The 17,145-nt window shown below is 51.0% G+C and overlaps 1 protein-coding gene across 6 annotated transcripts in view; it reads right to left on the reverse strand.

Annotated features, from left to right (window-relative positions):
* DGKZ (diacylglycerol kinase zeta) overlaps positions 1-17,145 on the reverse strand; it is a 96,818-nt gene that overhangs the window by 69,657 nt on the left and 10,016 nt on the right. Inside the window, exon 1 of one of the 6 annotated variants that reach the window (XM_039533570.1) lies at positions 14,747-14,982. The exons of 1 other annotated variant lie outside the window; for it this stretch is intronic. In XM_039533570.1, the coding sequence (XP_039389504.1) occupies positions 14,747-14,805 (59 nt within the window). In that variant the 5' untranslated portion in view covers positions 14,806-14,982. Of the gene's footprint in view, positions 1-8,659; positions 9,028-14,746; positions 14,983-17,145 lie in introns of those variants that run through there. 4 more of the 6 variants (XM_039533572.1, XM_039533568.1, XM_039533569.1 and 1 more) reach the window with 4 other exon arrangements.

Consider the following 17,145-nt stretch of genomic DNA (forward strand, 5'->3'; position numbering starts at 1 on the left):
CTGGAATCAATGACCTTGAGGAGGTAACAGGCTCCAACCCTCTCACCACAGGAGACAGCAAGTGCATGCTTGAGAACAGGCTCCTGGGAGTCATCTCAAAGGATGACCTGGGAACAGCAGGAAATGAAACCAGAGGACCAAGGAAGCTATATTTAGAGGCTTCAACAGGTCTCAGGAGAGACTGTCTGCTCCTCTGCATTACAACACAAGAGACCAGCCCTAACTCAGTATCTCTGCCCTCCTTCCAGAGCCATATCACCCTCTGACAGAACCTCTGTTCTCCCCACCTGACAGGGCCTGTCCAGCTCCTCACAACTCAGGCTGTGGCTACACTTAGCACTTCAAAGCGCTGCCGCGGTAGCGCTTTGAAGCGCTAAGTGTAGTCAAAGCGCCAGCGCTGGGAGAAAGCTCTCCCAGCGCTGTCCGTACTCCACCTCCCTGTGGGGAATAACGGACAGCGCTGGGAGCCGCGCTCCCAGCGCTGGGGCTTTGACCACACTGGCGCTTTGCAGCGCCGCAATTTGCAGCGCTGCAGAGGGTGTGTTTTCACACCCTGCTGCAGCGCTGCAAATTTGTAAGTGTAGCCAAGCCCTCAGTGTTTTTATTTCCTGACAGGGCCCAGGCCTGCCCGGCCAATTCACAACATCTCACCACATGAATTCGACTCCACTACTGTCCCGAGCTTTCCTGGTGCCTTACACAGCTGTGTTCTTTGCGTATGGGTAAGGACGGCCCTGAATGTTCCCCTCTGCACTCTAATGAAGGGCCCACTCCCCCAGGACAAAGGGGTTTGTAGCCCTCCCCTGGGTCTCCTGTCCCCTTGACCGGATTACAGAGTTTCCTGGAAGGCACACTCTGGCCCCTAATCAGATTAGGAGACCTGCCACCTTCTCCACAGCAGCAAACATGGAGACACAGACAGCCCACTGCTCTGACCTCTGCAGGGCAGAACAAGCAGGAGCTGTAGCTTGTCACCTCCCCCACAAACAAACAGAAGTGTCAGCAGGAGAGGAGCAGCTGCCCGAAACTCCTGCAGATGCAGCTCAGCTCAGGAGCCCAGGCCTTGGCTCCTGCACAGGCACGCAAATAGCAAAGCCCTTCTTCCCTTTTCCCTGACCATGCTCATTATCTGTGAAGTGAAAGGAATGGGAAGAACCGGAGGTTGAAGGGCTCACCATGGGTAGCTTCTGGGACCCCAGCTAGTATGTGTGTGTGGGGGTGGGTGGGGAGGGAGGTGTCTTTTCCCACCCCCTGCTCAAGAGCCACATCCAGGCGCAGCTGTCTCTGAGTCCCTAGTGGGACTTCTGCGTTGAATTCTTGACGGGAGCTCTGCTTGGATCACAGCAGGTTGCAGGCTTTAAATTCTAAGTCATCCCCATGGCTGTCTGATCTCCATACAGCAGTGATTCTCAAACTTTTGCTCTGGTGACCCCTTTCCCCATAGCAAGCCTCTGAGTTCAACCCCCCTTAAATATATAAAAAAGTGTTTTAATTGATAACACCATTGTAAAAGCTGGAGGCAAAGCAGGGTTTGGGGTGGAGGCTGACAGCTCGCGACCCCCCACATAATAACTTCATGACCTCCGAGGGGTTCTGACCGCCAGTTTGAGAACCCCTGCCATACAGGGTCTCTTGGTTCCTGGAACCAGTCCTCCACAAGGTCTCTGCACCATTAGCTGCTTTTCCCTGGCAACAGCATGGAGATATATACAAGGCCCTACGTACTACTCTGCAGCAAACTGGGCCCATATTCTGTGGCAAGACCCCTTGGTTTGTGACAAGAGCAACAGACTGAAAATTTGGTAGTGGATTTAGATGAGTTCACATACAGAAAGGTAGCCAATTAAAGAGGACAGTGAACAATACAGTTAGTGCAATGGGAACTGGGGGAGGAGGAGACAGCCCAGCAGAGTACAGGCTGCAGAGCCTCCTCTCACCCACCTCCACACATACATGAAACAAAGAGACACTGAGTCCCCAAACTGAGTAACACCTCAGAGAGGCGTAGGCGGGAGTTTGCTTTGGTTTCATGTTTGCCAGCACACTGCCTCACCCCACAGACCTTCCCCAGCATAACTGCTCCTCTCACCCCGTTCCCAGGGTCACAGTGTGACAGCACAGTGCCAAGGGAAGGAGGTCAGCCAGATTCATACCACAAGCTAGCTGGCAGCTCCATCTACAAGCCTGGATTGGGGCTTGTACCGCCATCACTGCTGATCATTAACATCCCCATGGTTTATAACTCTCAGTGTTTGTTCTGATCACCCTATTTACCCCCTCTCACAAAGAACCCATTACACTCCATGGGTGGGGTCCTATTTCAACTACTCACCTATAGAGCAAGGAAGGTTAGGAAAGGATTTAATCCCCATCACATGCATCCCTCCCGCCTCATGGGAGGGACTTCATTCTGACTGCTCACTTACACCATGAGGAGTGGGGTAGCCAGAAAGGTGGTGGGGATTAAATTCCATATCACCTGATCAGCTCTAACCTCTTCATCAGCCCAATTAAAAGAATTGCCCATCTGGGGCCCGGATGCATGCACTGTGCGCTTGTCTGTATCAATTCCGGAGCCTCCCTTTATGGCAATTACAAGATTCAGAAATAAGCCTGTTCTCAGAATGCATGAACCTAACTTGCTGCAATTGTGGCTTTCAGAGAAAGCTAGTGCCACTGTCTCTTCCGCCTACCAGGCCCATTCCCAGCTCTTCAGGGAGCACTTTATTAGAGGTGTCACCAAGTTCACAGGCATCCTGATGCCCACTCTGGATCCCAGAGAAAAGAGTGGAAAGCAGGGAGAATGCCCTCACTGTTTGGATTTGTTGCCCCTCCAGTGACACTGCATTTTTATGAGAGCTGAATGTGGTTGTAAGCAGCTTGAGCTATGCTGCAATCCACCTGCAGGATTCCATTGCAGTGAGGTAGTGGTGACACATCAGGTGTCAGCTATTTGGGTGGGTGGGTATCTGCGGCATACATTGCTGATGAAGGCACACACCAGGCAAAGGGCAGGGGGCTGGCATTGGCTCAGTCTCTCCTACACAGTATTGCCTGTAGTTCCATGTACTCACTGCTTACCTGATTAAATGCGAGAAGGCTGTCGCCATGTCACCTGAGGCTACAAGCTCATCAGCTCAAGCTATAGTGAGCAATGTCAGGTCTAAGCAGTGCTAGGATGGGAGACTTTCAAGGAGCAGTCAAGTGCTTCAGATAGTGATGTGAACGACTCAGCAGGGGGCGCCCACCTATATAAGTGAGGAATGACCCAAATGCTAGGGGGCATTGTGATGCTGGAGGGGACATCTTTCAGACAGGACATAAACCCAAATTCCTGATCATTTGTGGTCACAAAAGGTCCCTGTGGATTTAACCCCTATGTGCTAGCCACATTCCAGCCTAAGGGAGGTGTACACTTCTCAGTCAATCACTGTTAGAAGGAAGTGCATACCAGGGATAAAGACTGTCCAGTACTATCCTCCCCAAAACACTGCCCCTAATACACCAAATGCCAGCCCCACCTCACTCCCAATCAGGTGGGACTCGAACCCACTTGCCACTCTGAAATTCACATGGGAGCCACTTGCATAGCAACTGAAGCAGCTCACAGGTGATGTCCTACCTGGTACTCACATCCCACCCCAAGGATCACTGTACAAGGACTTTCCCTTTCTCCAAGGCCCACAGAGAATTCTAACTACCCTATATTTTTCTGCAGAGCCCATGACTGAGGTTCTTTAGTATCTAAATCATCCCCATCCAGAGGGGAACAACCTACTCCTGCAGCATGGTGCTTCTGCTGAAAGAAGAGGTACAAGAAAGGATACAGCCACCAAATAGCTGGACTAGAGATTCCAGCAATGCTGGACAGTACAATGTCATGAGTATGCAGAACGTCCCTTCTTCTCCCCTCCCCCGACACACACCCTGCCTCCTTCTATACTGTCCTGTGTGACACTCCCATCCTCCTCATCACCAAGGGGTCCACTCAGATACACACCCCACAGTTCTCTCCCTACAGATAATGCTGCACTTAAAACTGCAGTATATATACCCTCAAGGACACGTACCCCGTTGGGAAGGAGAGGAGAGAGACTATCTAATCTTGGGAGAAGGACAGAGATGGCATCATGCACTGTGCCAGCCTCTGCCGCCAAATCTGAAACCGGAGCAGAAGGAAGACGCTCCCACTCTGACACTCAGCCTCTGCTTAGAGCCAGCCTTGCGATGGAGTCACCTTGGCAACATGTCAGGCCTGCTCATATCAATATAAGGGCTGGCATGGGAGAGGAAGCAAAGAGGACTCCTGACTGGAGGATGGGAATCAAACAGTCTCCAGAATACTGAACAATGAGCTAGTGCCCCAGAGCATTAAGGCTGAGGAGGAATGGGGCAAACACTGGAAATCTGACAAATTCAGGTGGGTGATGGGGGAGGAAGCAGCACATGGGGCCTGTAGGCAAGGAAAATGGAGTACAAGCAAGCACCCTAGAGAGTGGGGAGGGATAGCTCAGTGGTTTGAGCATTGGCCTGCTAAACCCAGGGTTGTGAGTTCAATCCTTGAGGAGGCCACTTGGGGATCTGGGGCAAAAATTGGTCCTGCTAGTGAAGGCAGGGGGCTGGACTTGATGACCTTTCAAGGTCCCTTCCAGTTCTAGGAGATTGGTATATCTCCAATTATAGTTATAGCCTCACAGCCATGGGGACATCACAATCATTGCCTGAAGCACCTGCTAGGCTTGCAGGCTTAATGCTCTGTGGGGGGCAGATGGCACTCATTTCCTACCCTCTCCCAGGGGCTGCAGGATTGTTCTGTCACACCCAGAGCGGAAAGGAGATGTTACTCAGTCAGCTCTGAGAGTGCAGAAACAAACCAGAGAGACCAGAGTCTCATGTCTGCAGAAAAGAGAGCTGTGGGGGAGGATAAAGTTTCCCTTTACTCAACTTACATTCAGAGATTCAAAGGAAACAGTGCTCACTGAGAGTCCAAAAACATCACCAACCCCATCACTCTTGTGTCCAGCTCATCCCCAGGACACTTCACGGCTTAGCCAGGCTCTTAACCTGTAAGGTTCTGCACCTGCCTCAAAACTTCTGACATTACCAGGAAAAATAACCCTCACATACTCCCCGCACACAGTCAGCAGCTTCAGCTGTGGACATGTCCCAGGACTGTGGGGAAAGGGGCATGTCAGGATCAAGGGGCATTGTCAGAGCTGTATATGGACTGCCCGGGACTAGAATAGCAGAGGCCAGGAGGGCAGGAACAAGGTGAATTTGATTCACCACATATTACCTTGAATTATTTTGCAATGTGTGAACAGACTAGCAACCGCTTAGTAACACTTACCATACAGGTGACCACTTAGTAACACCCACCATACAGAGCACAGTGCAGCCTCCACACTGACCAATGTGATTACACACCAACTCAACCAGCTGTCACCACAACATCTGGTCCAGTCCTTTGCCATTGCATATTGTTCACTGCCTAATCAGACACTAGGCCGCTCTCTTGTGGGCAGGAGCCTCTAATTACATCTCTAGGACTGAAATTATGGCCTGTTCCTATCCACACCATCAGCCTCCCACACAGAGCTCCCTGCTCAGCCCAGTGAGGGTACATCTGTGACACACAGAATCCGTGAGTGCAAGGACAGCAGCCTGACCCTGCTTGCCAGGCGCACAGACCCACACAGCCCCTTCCCACACTCCCCATCAAAGCAAGCGGTACTGACACTACTTGCACAAAGAGGAAGCAGAGAGCTCAAATATCTTTCTGAAGAGAAGCTCCTCAGCCGAAGAATGGAATGTGGCCCATGAGAAGGAGAAAGGAGCACAAGATACAGAGGAAGACATGGTGCCTGCTCCTATGGCTACAGCTATATTGCAAAAAACACCTAACAACTCTCGGCAGCAAATCTCAGAGCCCGGGTCAACTGACTCGGGCTCACACTACAAGTTTCAAAATAGCAGTATCTATACCAATGGTTATCAAACTTTTTTTTTTCCACGGACCACTTGAAAATTGCTAAGGGCCACAGCAGACCACTTAATGATCTTTCCAAATGTTGCTTGTACCATTAGCTAACTATTGTAAAGTGTTTTGGATAAAAGTGCTATGTGAATAAACCTTAATAATAAATGTTTTTTTGTTCTACAAATAAAAGCACAAAACTCATATTTTAATACCAGAAGTCTTACCTTTCTAATGCAACGGATGTGCCCTCTCTCTCCTGCCGTGGAGGGGGGGGGGGTCTCTCCCCAGCAGCCACAGCCTTGGAGCTGGGGAAAATCACCTCTTTCTCTAGCTGCTGCCGCAGTCCTGCACATCTCAAATTCCCCCCACCCCTTCTTTTCACCCCACTGCCCCCTCCCACCTAACCCCTATTCCCCACAAGGCCATCCCCTCACCTTACATCTTCTCTAGGGTCCAGGCACCTAATTAGTGGAGCCACACCTGCGCAGCTCCACTAATTAGGTGGGTGGCCCTTCATTTTTTTGTGTGCGGCCGCCCAGGCATGAGCACCTTAAAGGGAACTATCTGCGGACCACCTGAATGGAGCTTGCAGACCACTGGTGAGCCGTGGACCAGTTTGAGAACCTCTGATCTCTACTATACTACAGGTATCAATACTGCCATTTTGAGCCTTGTAGCATAAGCCCAAGTCAGTTGACCTGGGCTCTGAGACTCGCTGCTATGGATTTCCTTCCCCCGCCCCACCCTGTACAGACATACCTTAAGAGACCCAACCTTTCCTGGTCTGGAGATCCCCCTGCCCCACAAGCACTAAGTCAAGTCACAAACACTGGAGCAACAGGAAACCTGAAGAAACAGCTCCTTCTGGTCACCAGTCCCCATACCCAACCCAGCTGATATGTGCCTCTCTGTTCATCTGGGATGCATACTGTCCCTAATACCGACTCCTGGGATGCCACTCCCAACCGATAGCCAAGCTCTGTCTCTACTCCAGCTGTGCTCTTATCTCTAATTGGATAAGAGACTGGAAATAATGAAAATGGGGGGGGGGGCGCGGCAGTTGGGTGGTGGTGTTTTTTTTAAAAACAGGGAAGGTAATTAACCATTGGAACAATTTACGAAGGGTCATGGTGAATTCTTCATCACTGACAATGCTTAAATCAAGACTGGGTGTTTTTCTAAAAGCTCTGCTCCAGGAATTATTTAGGGGAAGTTCTATGGCCTGTGTTACTCAGGAAGTCAGGCTAGATGGTCAAAATGGTCCCTTCTGGCTTTATTATCTATGAACAGTCCTGCCTCCTCTCGGACCTCCAAGGCAGGCTGATCCAATGCAATTTAAGGAGAGGATGAGACAAGGGCTTTATATCTAGGAGCTGCTAGATTCTCCACATAAGCCCACATAGAACCTCTTCCACTGGTTTTGCAGGGGAGAATTTCCAATCTGATTATTTAGTATTTCTATTACATAAACACCCAGAGTCTCCAGTCAGGATCAGGTCCCCATTATACTTGGTACTGTACATACACAAACAGTAAAAAGACATGGTCCCTGCTCCAAAGAACCATACAGTCTAAATTCTACAGGAATCAGCAAACGTCAGGAAGTGTGAACCAGCAACAACATGGCTCAAGTTCACTCACCAGATTACTGTTCACCAGAGGGTGAACAGTACTATCTGAGGGTCCCAGGAGCAAGGGAAAGGTGTGTCTAGGGGAAATGGATTGGGTATGAATAATAGGGAGTTCCTTTCTCATATCACCTCCCACCACAGCAAAACACAGACCAATGGTCCATGTAGCCTCCTCTTCTATTGCCAATAGCCAAAAGCTAGTTTCATGACACTATACGCTCGGATTTCTTGCGGACCCTACCTAGTGATCAACTGATGTTCTGAAGTATGAGGATCAATACCCCTTGCGCTTGTACAAAAGCCAATGTCACTGCTGTTACACTAGTGGTTTTTTTTCTTTTTCTGACTCAATAGTATATTGCAGCAGTGAGTTCCAAAGTTTAACCATATAGTAAGCAACAAAATAAAGAAGTCCAATGGCAAGCATGAGGGAAGGGGAAGAGGTGTTGTGCCTGACTTGTGAAGTTCTTTGGAAATGCTAAACTGTAGTTTGTTCTCTCCAAACTCTACATACCTCCCACCCTGCAAGTTGCAGCATCAGGAATATGACAGTAAAGACTTGGGTCTGGTCTACATTAGAAAACCATAGCTATAGTAACAAACCCTTCTAGCAGAGATGCAGCTTACACCAGCAAGAGTTCTTTTGCCAGTATAGCTCAAGCCAGTCCCCAAAATGAAATAAGCTATACTGGCAAAAAGTACCTTTCTGGTGGTATAACTTGGCTGGGGCTTCTGCGGGCATTGCTACACTGGTTAGGGGCATGATTTATTTCCCCTCGTAAGTGACATAGCTGTACCCACAAAACTTAAGTGCAGACCCTAAGACCAGAGCTTCGGGGGAGTGAGCAAGCTCTGGGCACCAGCACAGCAGGCACCTGTGTTAGGGCAAGCCAGGCTAGGGTGCCCAGGATCCTGAACCAGAGCCCACATTAAGACACAGCTGCAGGCAAGCGGCCCCGGGGACAGTCTGGCCGCGAACACTGCAGCCCCTGGCTACCTGCCCCGCGGCCCAGTTCCCACGAGGGCAGGCTGCTCCCTCGCCGCTCACCTGCGCCCGAAGATCCTGAGCCCCGTGAATCTCTTGTTGCTGTGCCTTCGCCCCAGCGCGGGGCCCTTCTCCGGCTCCAGCGAGATCTCCGAGCTGGTGGAGGACGGGGAGCTGGAGGCGCTGGCCCCCGCGCACCCCTCCTGCTCCTGCGGCTCCATGACCCGTGGCGGCCCCGGCCCCCGGGCTCCGCGCTCACCCGCCGCCGGGCGCCCCTGTCATACCCGTGGGTGCCGGCGGTCAGCGGGGGCCACCTGCCCATGCGGTGCCGCGGCAGGAGCGCGCCGGAGACAGCCCGGCCCCCCGCCTGGCCCCGGGGCTGGGAAAGCACAGCACGCCCCGCCCCCGCCGGCAGCCTGGCTCAGGCCCCGCCGGGCCCCGGCAGCGGGCGCGCCCCAGTGGCAGCCGGAGCGATGCAGGAAGAGGCAGCGCTGAGCCGCGCAAGGTAGCGCCCGAGGACCCCGATAGCTGCCCGCGCAGCTGCCTCCGCGCCGCAACGCCAGGCCGCCAGCGCCACCTGCCGTCGGAGCCCCACACTGCAGCCAGCCGGCGGGGCCCGCTCCGGCCTCCAGGCGGGAGCGGGCTGCAAAGGGGCGGGGGCGATGCGGCGCGCGGCAGCCGGTGCAGAGCCCCCGGGGAGGGGACAGCCCCGCTCTGGGGCCGCCGCCTTCGGGCCCAGCGAGCTGCTGGAGGGAGCTCAGAGCCCCACGCAACTCTATCGTGCCCGGCCGGGCGCGCCGGCGCCCCAGTCCCCGGCCCTGCCGCTGCGCTCCGCTCAGCGCCCGCTTGCACGCTGGACAGTTCCCCGGGGCACTGGGCAGCCTGCTCGGCGGGGGGGACCAGCGCAGGGCAGGAAGGGAGGGAAATGACTCGCCAGCGGAAACTGCGGGGGGAAATGAAGGAGGCCAAGGGGATTTGATTGACAGAGTCCCTGGGGAAAGAGCTCTGTGGGATCCTTCCTGACCTCGCTGGGATGGCTCATCCAATGGCTCCCGCACTGTGCAGGGAGACTAGTTTGGTGCTGACTGTGCATATAGTGCCACCTGCTGAAGCACCAGCACCCTGGGGATGCTCTTCGGAGGTCTGCCATCTAAATACTGACCAGAACTGACCCTGTTTAGCTTGAATTAAGATTCTACTGATGTGAGCTTCCTCAGAGCAGTGCCTTGTTGGTGCCAGCACAAAGACTATCTCGGCAGTGCCTTCGTTATGTTTGGATTGGTTCATCTGCAGCAAAGCCACATCCTGCCAACCCTTTCACTTTCATGCAATTGTCTCAACACCTTATTTGTCTTAGTGCATTAAAGAAGCCTTACGTTATCTGACACCAAATCAACCTCATATGACAACAGTTAACACCTCTTAGCCAAAAAGCTGCCGCGCAGAGACAAAACCCAATGCCACTGATCCACATTAGAATGAGGATGGTGTCATTCTGGTTAAGGAGGAGTTAACTAGGACTCCAGTAGCACAAGCTTCCACACAGCACTGCCAGGCAATGCCATCTGTGACTCTAGCTGTGTGAACTTCCTTGCTGTAGTGCCCTGTTGATATCCTAGATTTCAGGCCACTTGGTCACCATCACCCCAAGCAAGTCAGAGGCTGAGCTCCAATCCCATCCATTCTCTGTCTAAATGCCACCTTGGCTTCAGCTGGCTCTCCATGTCCCAGAAATGCTTTAGCAAGACCTAATTTACCAGGCAGCAAGAAAGTGTGATCCAGGGACAGCCTCATTCCATAGACTTGGTTCCCCCATGGGAAGCTGCTGTTGCTCCCCTTTGGATCAGTAGCCTGCAAGCAACTCACACAGCAAGACACAGATAGCCACACTGGTAGATGCTTGAGTGGTGACGCCTTACTGGAATGGGAGCTGGTATCAATAGGAGCAGGTACCTTTGAAATGAACCCATTCCAGCTCACAGTGTACTTGGAGGGGCAAGGATGTTTCAGGACCTGTCCCAAGGGCCACCCCATGCCTAATTCCTGTGGCTACTACTGTTATTGGCCTATGGGCCATAGCAAGGTGTTTGGAGGACTAAAGTGTTTACACAGCAAAGGGAGGAGGAGAAGGACTAGTGCTTACCACTTATCCAGTACTTCTGTGATGGGGTGTTCACCCCACACCACCCCTAAAGGAGTTAAAATGGCTCAGAAGGATGTACCTGCCAGGATGGGCTGCACCGAGTGAGGTATACACTGGTCATACAGCCCTCATTGAATCTGAAGCCCAGCTAGGCAGGAAGAGGAGAGCAGAAAGGGGCTGCTCCAGGGGGAGAGAGTCAGCAGTCACTCCCAGGGTGGAGAGAAAGGAGTAGGAAGAAGCCTAGGGGAAACAACAGCAAGGCTGAAACTATCTGGATCTTAGCTGCGGAGTGTAGGGTCCCTACACCGGAACCCAGTGTAGAAAGTGGGCCTGGGCTCCCTACCAGTTGCTGCGGGAGTGGCACAGACAAAGCACTGGACTTTGAAGATTGCCTGAGGCCGTTTGTTTACAGAGACTGATACTCTGAAAGGGGAAAAACTACAGTGACCTGGCCAGAGGGCCAAGCGACGAAGAGAAAGCGCTGAAGTGTGTGGAGTGTGAGAGAGGCCCCAGAGTGAAAGACTGGGACAAAGGGCAGAGAAACCACAAGAAAAGGTGTCAAACCAGTGGCGAGCCACAAAGAGGTGCCCTAGCAGTGAGTGGCATAAACCCTGTGACAACCTCCCATTGTTAAAATTCTCTGCTGACACTACTAACTCCTGAAGCCTCACAATCCCTCTGCCCAGAGGGTCAAGACCACGTCCCCCATGTTGCAGATGGGAAAACAGAGGCAGAGAGGGAAGAGCCCTGCCCAAGATCATGTAGGGCACCACTGTCAGGGCCAGAATTAAAACTCAAGAGATCCAGCCCCTCAATTGTGTGTTCAGCACCTTAGAGTGCAGGGGGCCTGTATGTGCTGAGCCCCCTCCCAGTCAGCCTGTCAGCTCAGGAAGTAAAGTAGTGTTGCTCACACTCCCTCTCTCATGCTAGCAGGAAGCTGCTGCCCAAACTCAAAAACAAGAGAGCTTCCCCTTCCCTCTTTTGTTACACTCACTGTAGCATCCTGTTTAAAACTGGACTGTGAGCCCTTCTGGGCAGCATTGTGTTAACGCAGTGTCCAGCTCAATGATACCCAGTGCCGATTAGGGCCTCTGGATACAGATAACGATGATACTAAAATCAAAGCAAGGGGAAAGTGAGGCCAGATTCTCGACTGTGCATCTCCCCAGAGGAACCATCTGAATTTTCCCTGGGTGTGTCCCCAACAGCTGCTTAGGCCCTAAAATCAGCTCCCTCGATGCATATCAATTCAGGAAAGCTCCAGAGACATGGCAGGGACTGTCCAGCAGCTTTCAAGTGCCTCTCCTTAAAAGCTGCCCCATGCTCTCTGTCCACTTCTCTCTTTATCCCCCACATGTCACACAGAGACCTGGACAAATTATTTCTCAAATTCCTCAGCAGACAGATGATTCTAGCAAAGGCAGAAGCAAGGCGGGTTGCTTATTTCCTTGTCCAAACCACCACACTGGTTGCAATATGTTCCTGTGACAAACAGTGAGCGCTATTCCCCCACTGCCAGTATTCTCTAGCCTAGCACATGTTGTGGCCATATCATACTTGCTAAATGGCAAGATCTTTGCAAAAAGCAGGGAGCTGTAAAATTATATTACTCACCATACTCTACTCTCCAACACTATTTGCCCCCTTTGCCCCAAGCTCTGGCAATATCCTGTGCACAAGTTCTGAGCTGCAGTGTCTCCTATTCTGTATGGCTAGGAAGACTTGTTAAATCATGCAGGATTGTTACCTGCTGCTTGGCCAGCCCTAGCCACATGCTCCTGTTTTCTGTGGAAGAATGGACAGGAACACCACACACACAGGGTGGGCTAGTAGCCAAACAGGCGTCCTCCCGTTCTGCACCTAAGCTCGTGAGAGCAGGATCTCAGAGCAGCCCAGGAGCTTGCTGGAAACTCCCCTCACTACATCCTCCAATATTACTGAGTACAGGTCACTGCATTTTATTCAGAGTAAAAATCCCTCCCCATCTCCTTGGTGGTTGGGAATGAGAGATCAGCCCAGCTAATTCTTACCCCAGAGAGAGACATGGGCTGAGCTCATATAGCTGCCTCAGAAACTATCGTTCCCCCAGACTGCCCTCCCTCAGCATCTCCTACCCCCACAACCTCTCGGGTTCCAAGCCCCTTCCTTTTGCTGCCTCACTCATACACCCACAATTCAAGCCTATAACGCTCAATTGTCAGAACAAGCAGTAGGAATGCAACTAAAAGGTCAGATGCAGACCACGAGGTTGCTGCAGAGCTGCAGACAGCATCTCATAGGGCTGTACAGTGGACTTGGGTTTAATCCCCTCTATACATTTCCAAGACAGCGTCAAGCTTATTTCACACTTCGAAGGTCTCTCTATTTTCTCCCAGGTGCTCAAATGTTTTCCTCACAGATTTTGAAATAGAAAGTAGGGCTGTCAAGCGATTCAAAAAATTGATCGCGATTAATCACACTATTAATAATAGAATACTATTTATTTAAATATTTTTGGATGTTTTCTACATTTTCAAATATATTGATTTCAATTACAACACAGAATACAAAGTGTACATTGCTCCCTTTATATTTATTTTTTATTACAAATATTTGCACTGTAAAAAACAAAAGAAATAGTATTTTTCAATTCACCTCAGACAAGTATTGTAGTGCAATCTCTTTATCATGAAAATGGAACTTACAAATGTAGAATTATGTACAAAAAATGCATTAAAATAAAACAATGTGAAGTTATGAAACAAAAATATATATACATGTGTAGTTTCACTTTCATGATAAAGAGATTGCACTACAGTACTTGTATGAGGTGAATTGAAAAATACTATTTCTTTTATCTATCATTTTACAGTGCAGATATTTGTAATAAAAATAATATAAAGTGAGCACTGTACACTTTGTATTCTGTGTTGTAATTGAAATCAATATATTTAATAATGTAGAAAAACATCAAAAATATTTAATACATTTCAATTGGTATTCGATTGTTTAACAGTGCGATTAATCGCCATTAATTTTTTTAATTGCCATTAATTTTTTTGAGTTAATCGTGTGAGTTAACTGCGATTAATTGACAGCCCTAACTGAAAGCTTTGCACGTGCTGGCCTGCTCCACAGATCAACATCCCTGAGGACACACCAAGGTTTTAGAGTTATGTTTAATAATGGAGATGTTGATTTCACCAAGGAAACCTGTTTCCTGGTGATGGGAGCTGCCAATCCTTTTTGCACAGAAAAAAAGTAACTTTGGAAGTGAGATGGGACCCTGTGAGCTCAGTGTCTCTCCCTGAACCAGGCAAAGTCAGGCTGTAAAGGCTGGAAGGGGAAGACCCCCTGCTAGAGATCTGGGGGGGTTGTCATTATGGGCCAGGCACCCCAGCGAAATGCTTAGTCGTAGGTGTCCCCACAACCTGTTCTAGGCAGGAGTTAAGGAGCCTCATCCACAACCCATTTCCAGCAGACGAGGGGGAGGGGGAGGGGCAGACAGTCTTATGACCCTCTCCCCCACCCCTTTCCCTAGCAGGACACACCACACACTCCATATGCGAATGGAATCAGATGCAGGAACAAACTGACTATGTACGTAGACACCCACTGAATGTTAGAGCCAGGAAATCTCAATACCCTACCACAGCCATTGGGATAAGGGAAGGGGATTACAGGCAAGGATCTGGGAACCCAATAGATACACTACAACAAACTGAGTATATGATGGATTCACATTCGCAAGGTATATTTTACCTTCCATGTGATATCAAAACAGAACCAAACTACTTGACAGCAACGCTAGGATATTCTACTCTTATGTATTTGGCCACTTTTGCAGAAAATATTGTAATGAAGTATTAGTTATAACCCACCTTTTAAAAAGAAAAAAAAACAGCAAGCTCCAAAGAAACCTTCCCCCTCAAGGTAAGATATAAGTGGCTGCTGTCAGCACTAGAAGCAGAAGGCATCAGCCCAACAAGCAAGAGAAAACTAGCAGAGACCCAGGCACGGGGGGATACCTTGTATCTGTGGCCTCTGGTAGGCTTTGGGGGACGTCCCATGACTGGTGCCGCCACATCTGCTGCAGTGCAGGCAGGTGCTCCTCACTGTAGCCTGGGTCCACTCTCCTGCTTCTCCCTGTGGTTGAGTTTTGGAGTCATTCTACGGGCAGGTCCTTGCCAGCTCTCTGCCATCAGAATTGTGAGGGAATAGTGGCTTTGTTCATTCTCTTCACCTGGTTCCTCTTTCTGCACTTCCTGAAAGCACAGCTAACGCTGTTGCTGCACCTCGCTGAACAATGCTCCAGCCCCGGACAGCCCACACCACAAGCTAAGTTCCTTTGCAGAGCTGGGATGCCCAGAAGCCTGTCCAGAGAAGCCTCTACTCCAGCTTAGGCAAGAGGAAACAAGCCTTGGTGCACAGGACTCTGGGATGGAGAAATCAGTCCCCCAGGCGCAAAGCACCTCAGATCAGCCAGACACCTCAAAAGAGGCAGCCTCAGTAGCAAATACACTGAATGGCACCCCAGGCTGCCACCTGCCTGGACTCAGGATTTACTCAGACACTGCAAGTAACACACAATATACATGCTGTAGGGACAGTTGTATTCCCCAGGCTTGGGAACATTTCATCTATCCAGGTTCTTCTATCACACCCACCAGTGGGATCCAAGCACCTTTCAGATCCAGTAAATTTCACCACAAATTAACAGATCAACAAAACAAGAAAGCACAAGAGTAAAGTCTCCATAGCAGAATATAGAGTGTCTCTCACCTCCACCCCCATCATACAGTCACAGAAAATGGCAGCTGCTCAAGACAGGCAGAAAGAGACCTGAGATATTTAAAGGTCCAGTACACAGAAAAACTCAGAACTGTCACAATCACAGCTACTCAGTCCGTCTTATTGCAGCTACCCCATTCTCACTCCAAAACAGACCTAACTAACACTGAGACAGTTTCTGGTAGTGGCAGTTCAGAAGGAAGCCGGGTAAACAAGCTACAGACCTTGTGGAAATGGCAAAAGCACATTATGTTATGAGATTGATATGTCTGAACATGTCTATTATGATGACTGATCATACCTGAAACTCACAGCCACCACCTGCGTCAGCAGGGGAAAAGCAAGACCGCCCGGTGTAATGTGGTGGGAGCTAGACAAGAATGAGCACTTTTACAAGTACATGGCTACTCAGCTTAGTCTGAATCTGCTCAGGCTTTAGGAAACCTTTAGATCTCACCAGACACGCCCAGAGGCTCAACACAGCCCATACTTGCTGAATACAGTTACAAGGTGTAGTCCTGGGGGAATTCTGTGCCACTGCGCACATGCAGAATTTATGTCCCCCACAGATTTCTTTGCTTCCCCACAGAAAAATGACTTTCTGACGGGGAAGCCACAAGAGCAGTCATGCGACCCTCCCCAGCAGTATGTTTTGGGCGCCCAGGGCAGCCAGCAGAGAGGTAAATCACTGTGGTGCAGGTGGTAGGACTGGGGAAGACTCCGCTCCCTACCCTGCTCAGCTCAGCTACTAGTCCTGGCTGAGCTGGGGAGGACGGGACTTCCTCTTTTCCCACCCCCAGATTTCTCCCCCAGCTGCAGGAAGCTCTGCAAACTTCCCCCCTGCACCATCACCCCCACCCCAACCCTGATTCCTGCACCCATCACTCCTCAGCTGCAGGGGGAGGGATGCCTGTACAGGGAGCTGCTCCCACAATCACCCAACCCCTGTGCATCCAGAACCCCTCATACCCACACCCTCCTGCCGATCCTCACCCCCCAACACACTCAGAACCTCCGCAATGAGCCCCACTCCCCCTGCATGTGGATCACCCCAACGAGCCACCCGCACCCGGATCCCCACCCCACTGAGCCACACTCCCCCAGCATCTGGACACCCCCCCAAATCCCTCACACCCAGACCCACCTTCCAAGCTCTATCCCCCCCCACATCCAGACCCCCCCGCTGAGCCCCAACCACCTTCACCTGGACCTCCCTGCAGAGTCCCATTACCGTTGAACCCAGAACCCCCCAACAAGCCCCTGTGCATCCAGATCTCCCCCGGACCCAGATCCCCCACTGAGCTGCCCACATCCAGATTGCTCCACACAGAACCTTCTCAACCCACAGCGGGATCCCCCCACACTAAGTCCCTCCACACTTGGATCCTGACTTGCTGAGCCTGCCTGCCCACACCTGGTGCACGTGGCATGGAGGAGGGGCATGTTTCTGGGGCAGGCCCAGTCCTTGTGCTGTGTCAGGCTTGGGTGCAGCCTCCCCACTGAGTCCATGTCCAGGGTGGGAGGGAGCCGCACAGTGATCTCCTGCCTCTGTGCAGCCAGTGGCCTGTGCTCCCCAATGCCATCCTGGAGCCTTCACATTTATTTGGCAAATAAAATTTGCAGAATTTTAAAATAT

This window comes from Mauremys reevesii, linkage group 4 (assembly GCF_016161935.1).
Source record: "Mauremys reevesii isolate NIE-2019 linkage group 4, ASM1616193v1, whole genome shotgun sequence".
Classification (NCBI taxonomy): domain Eukaryota; kingdom Metazoa; phylum Chordata; order Testudines; family Geoemydidae; genus Mauremys; species Mauremys reevesii.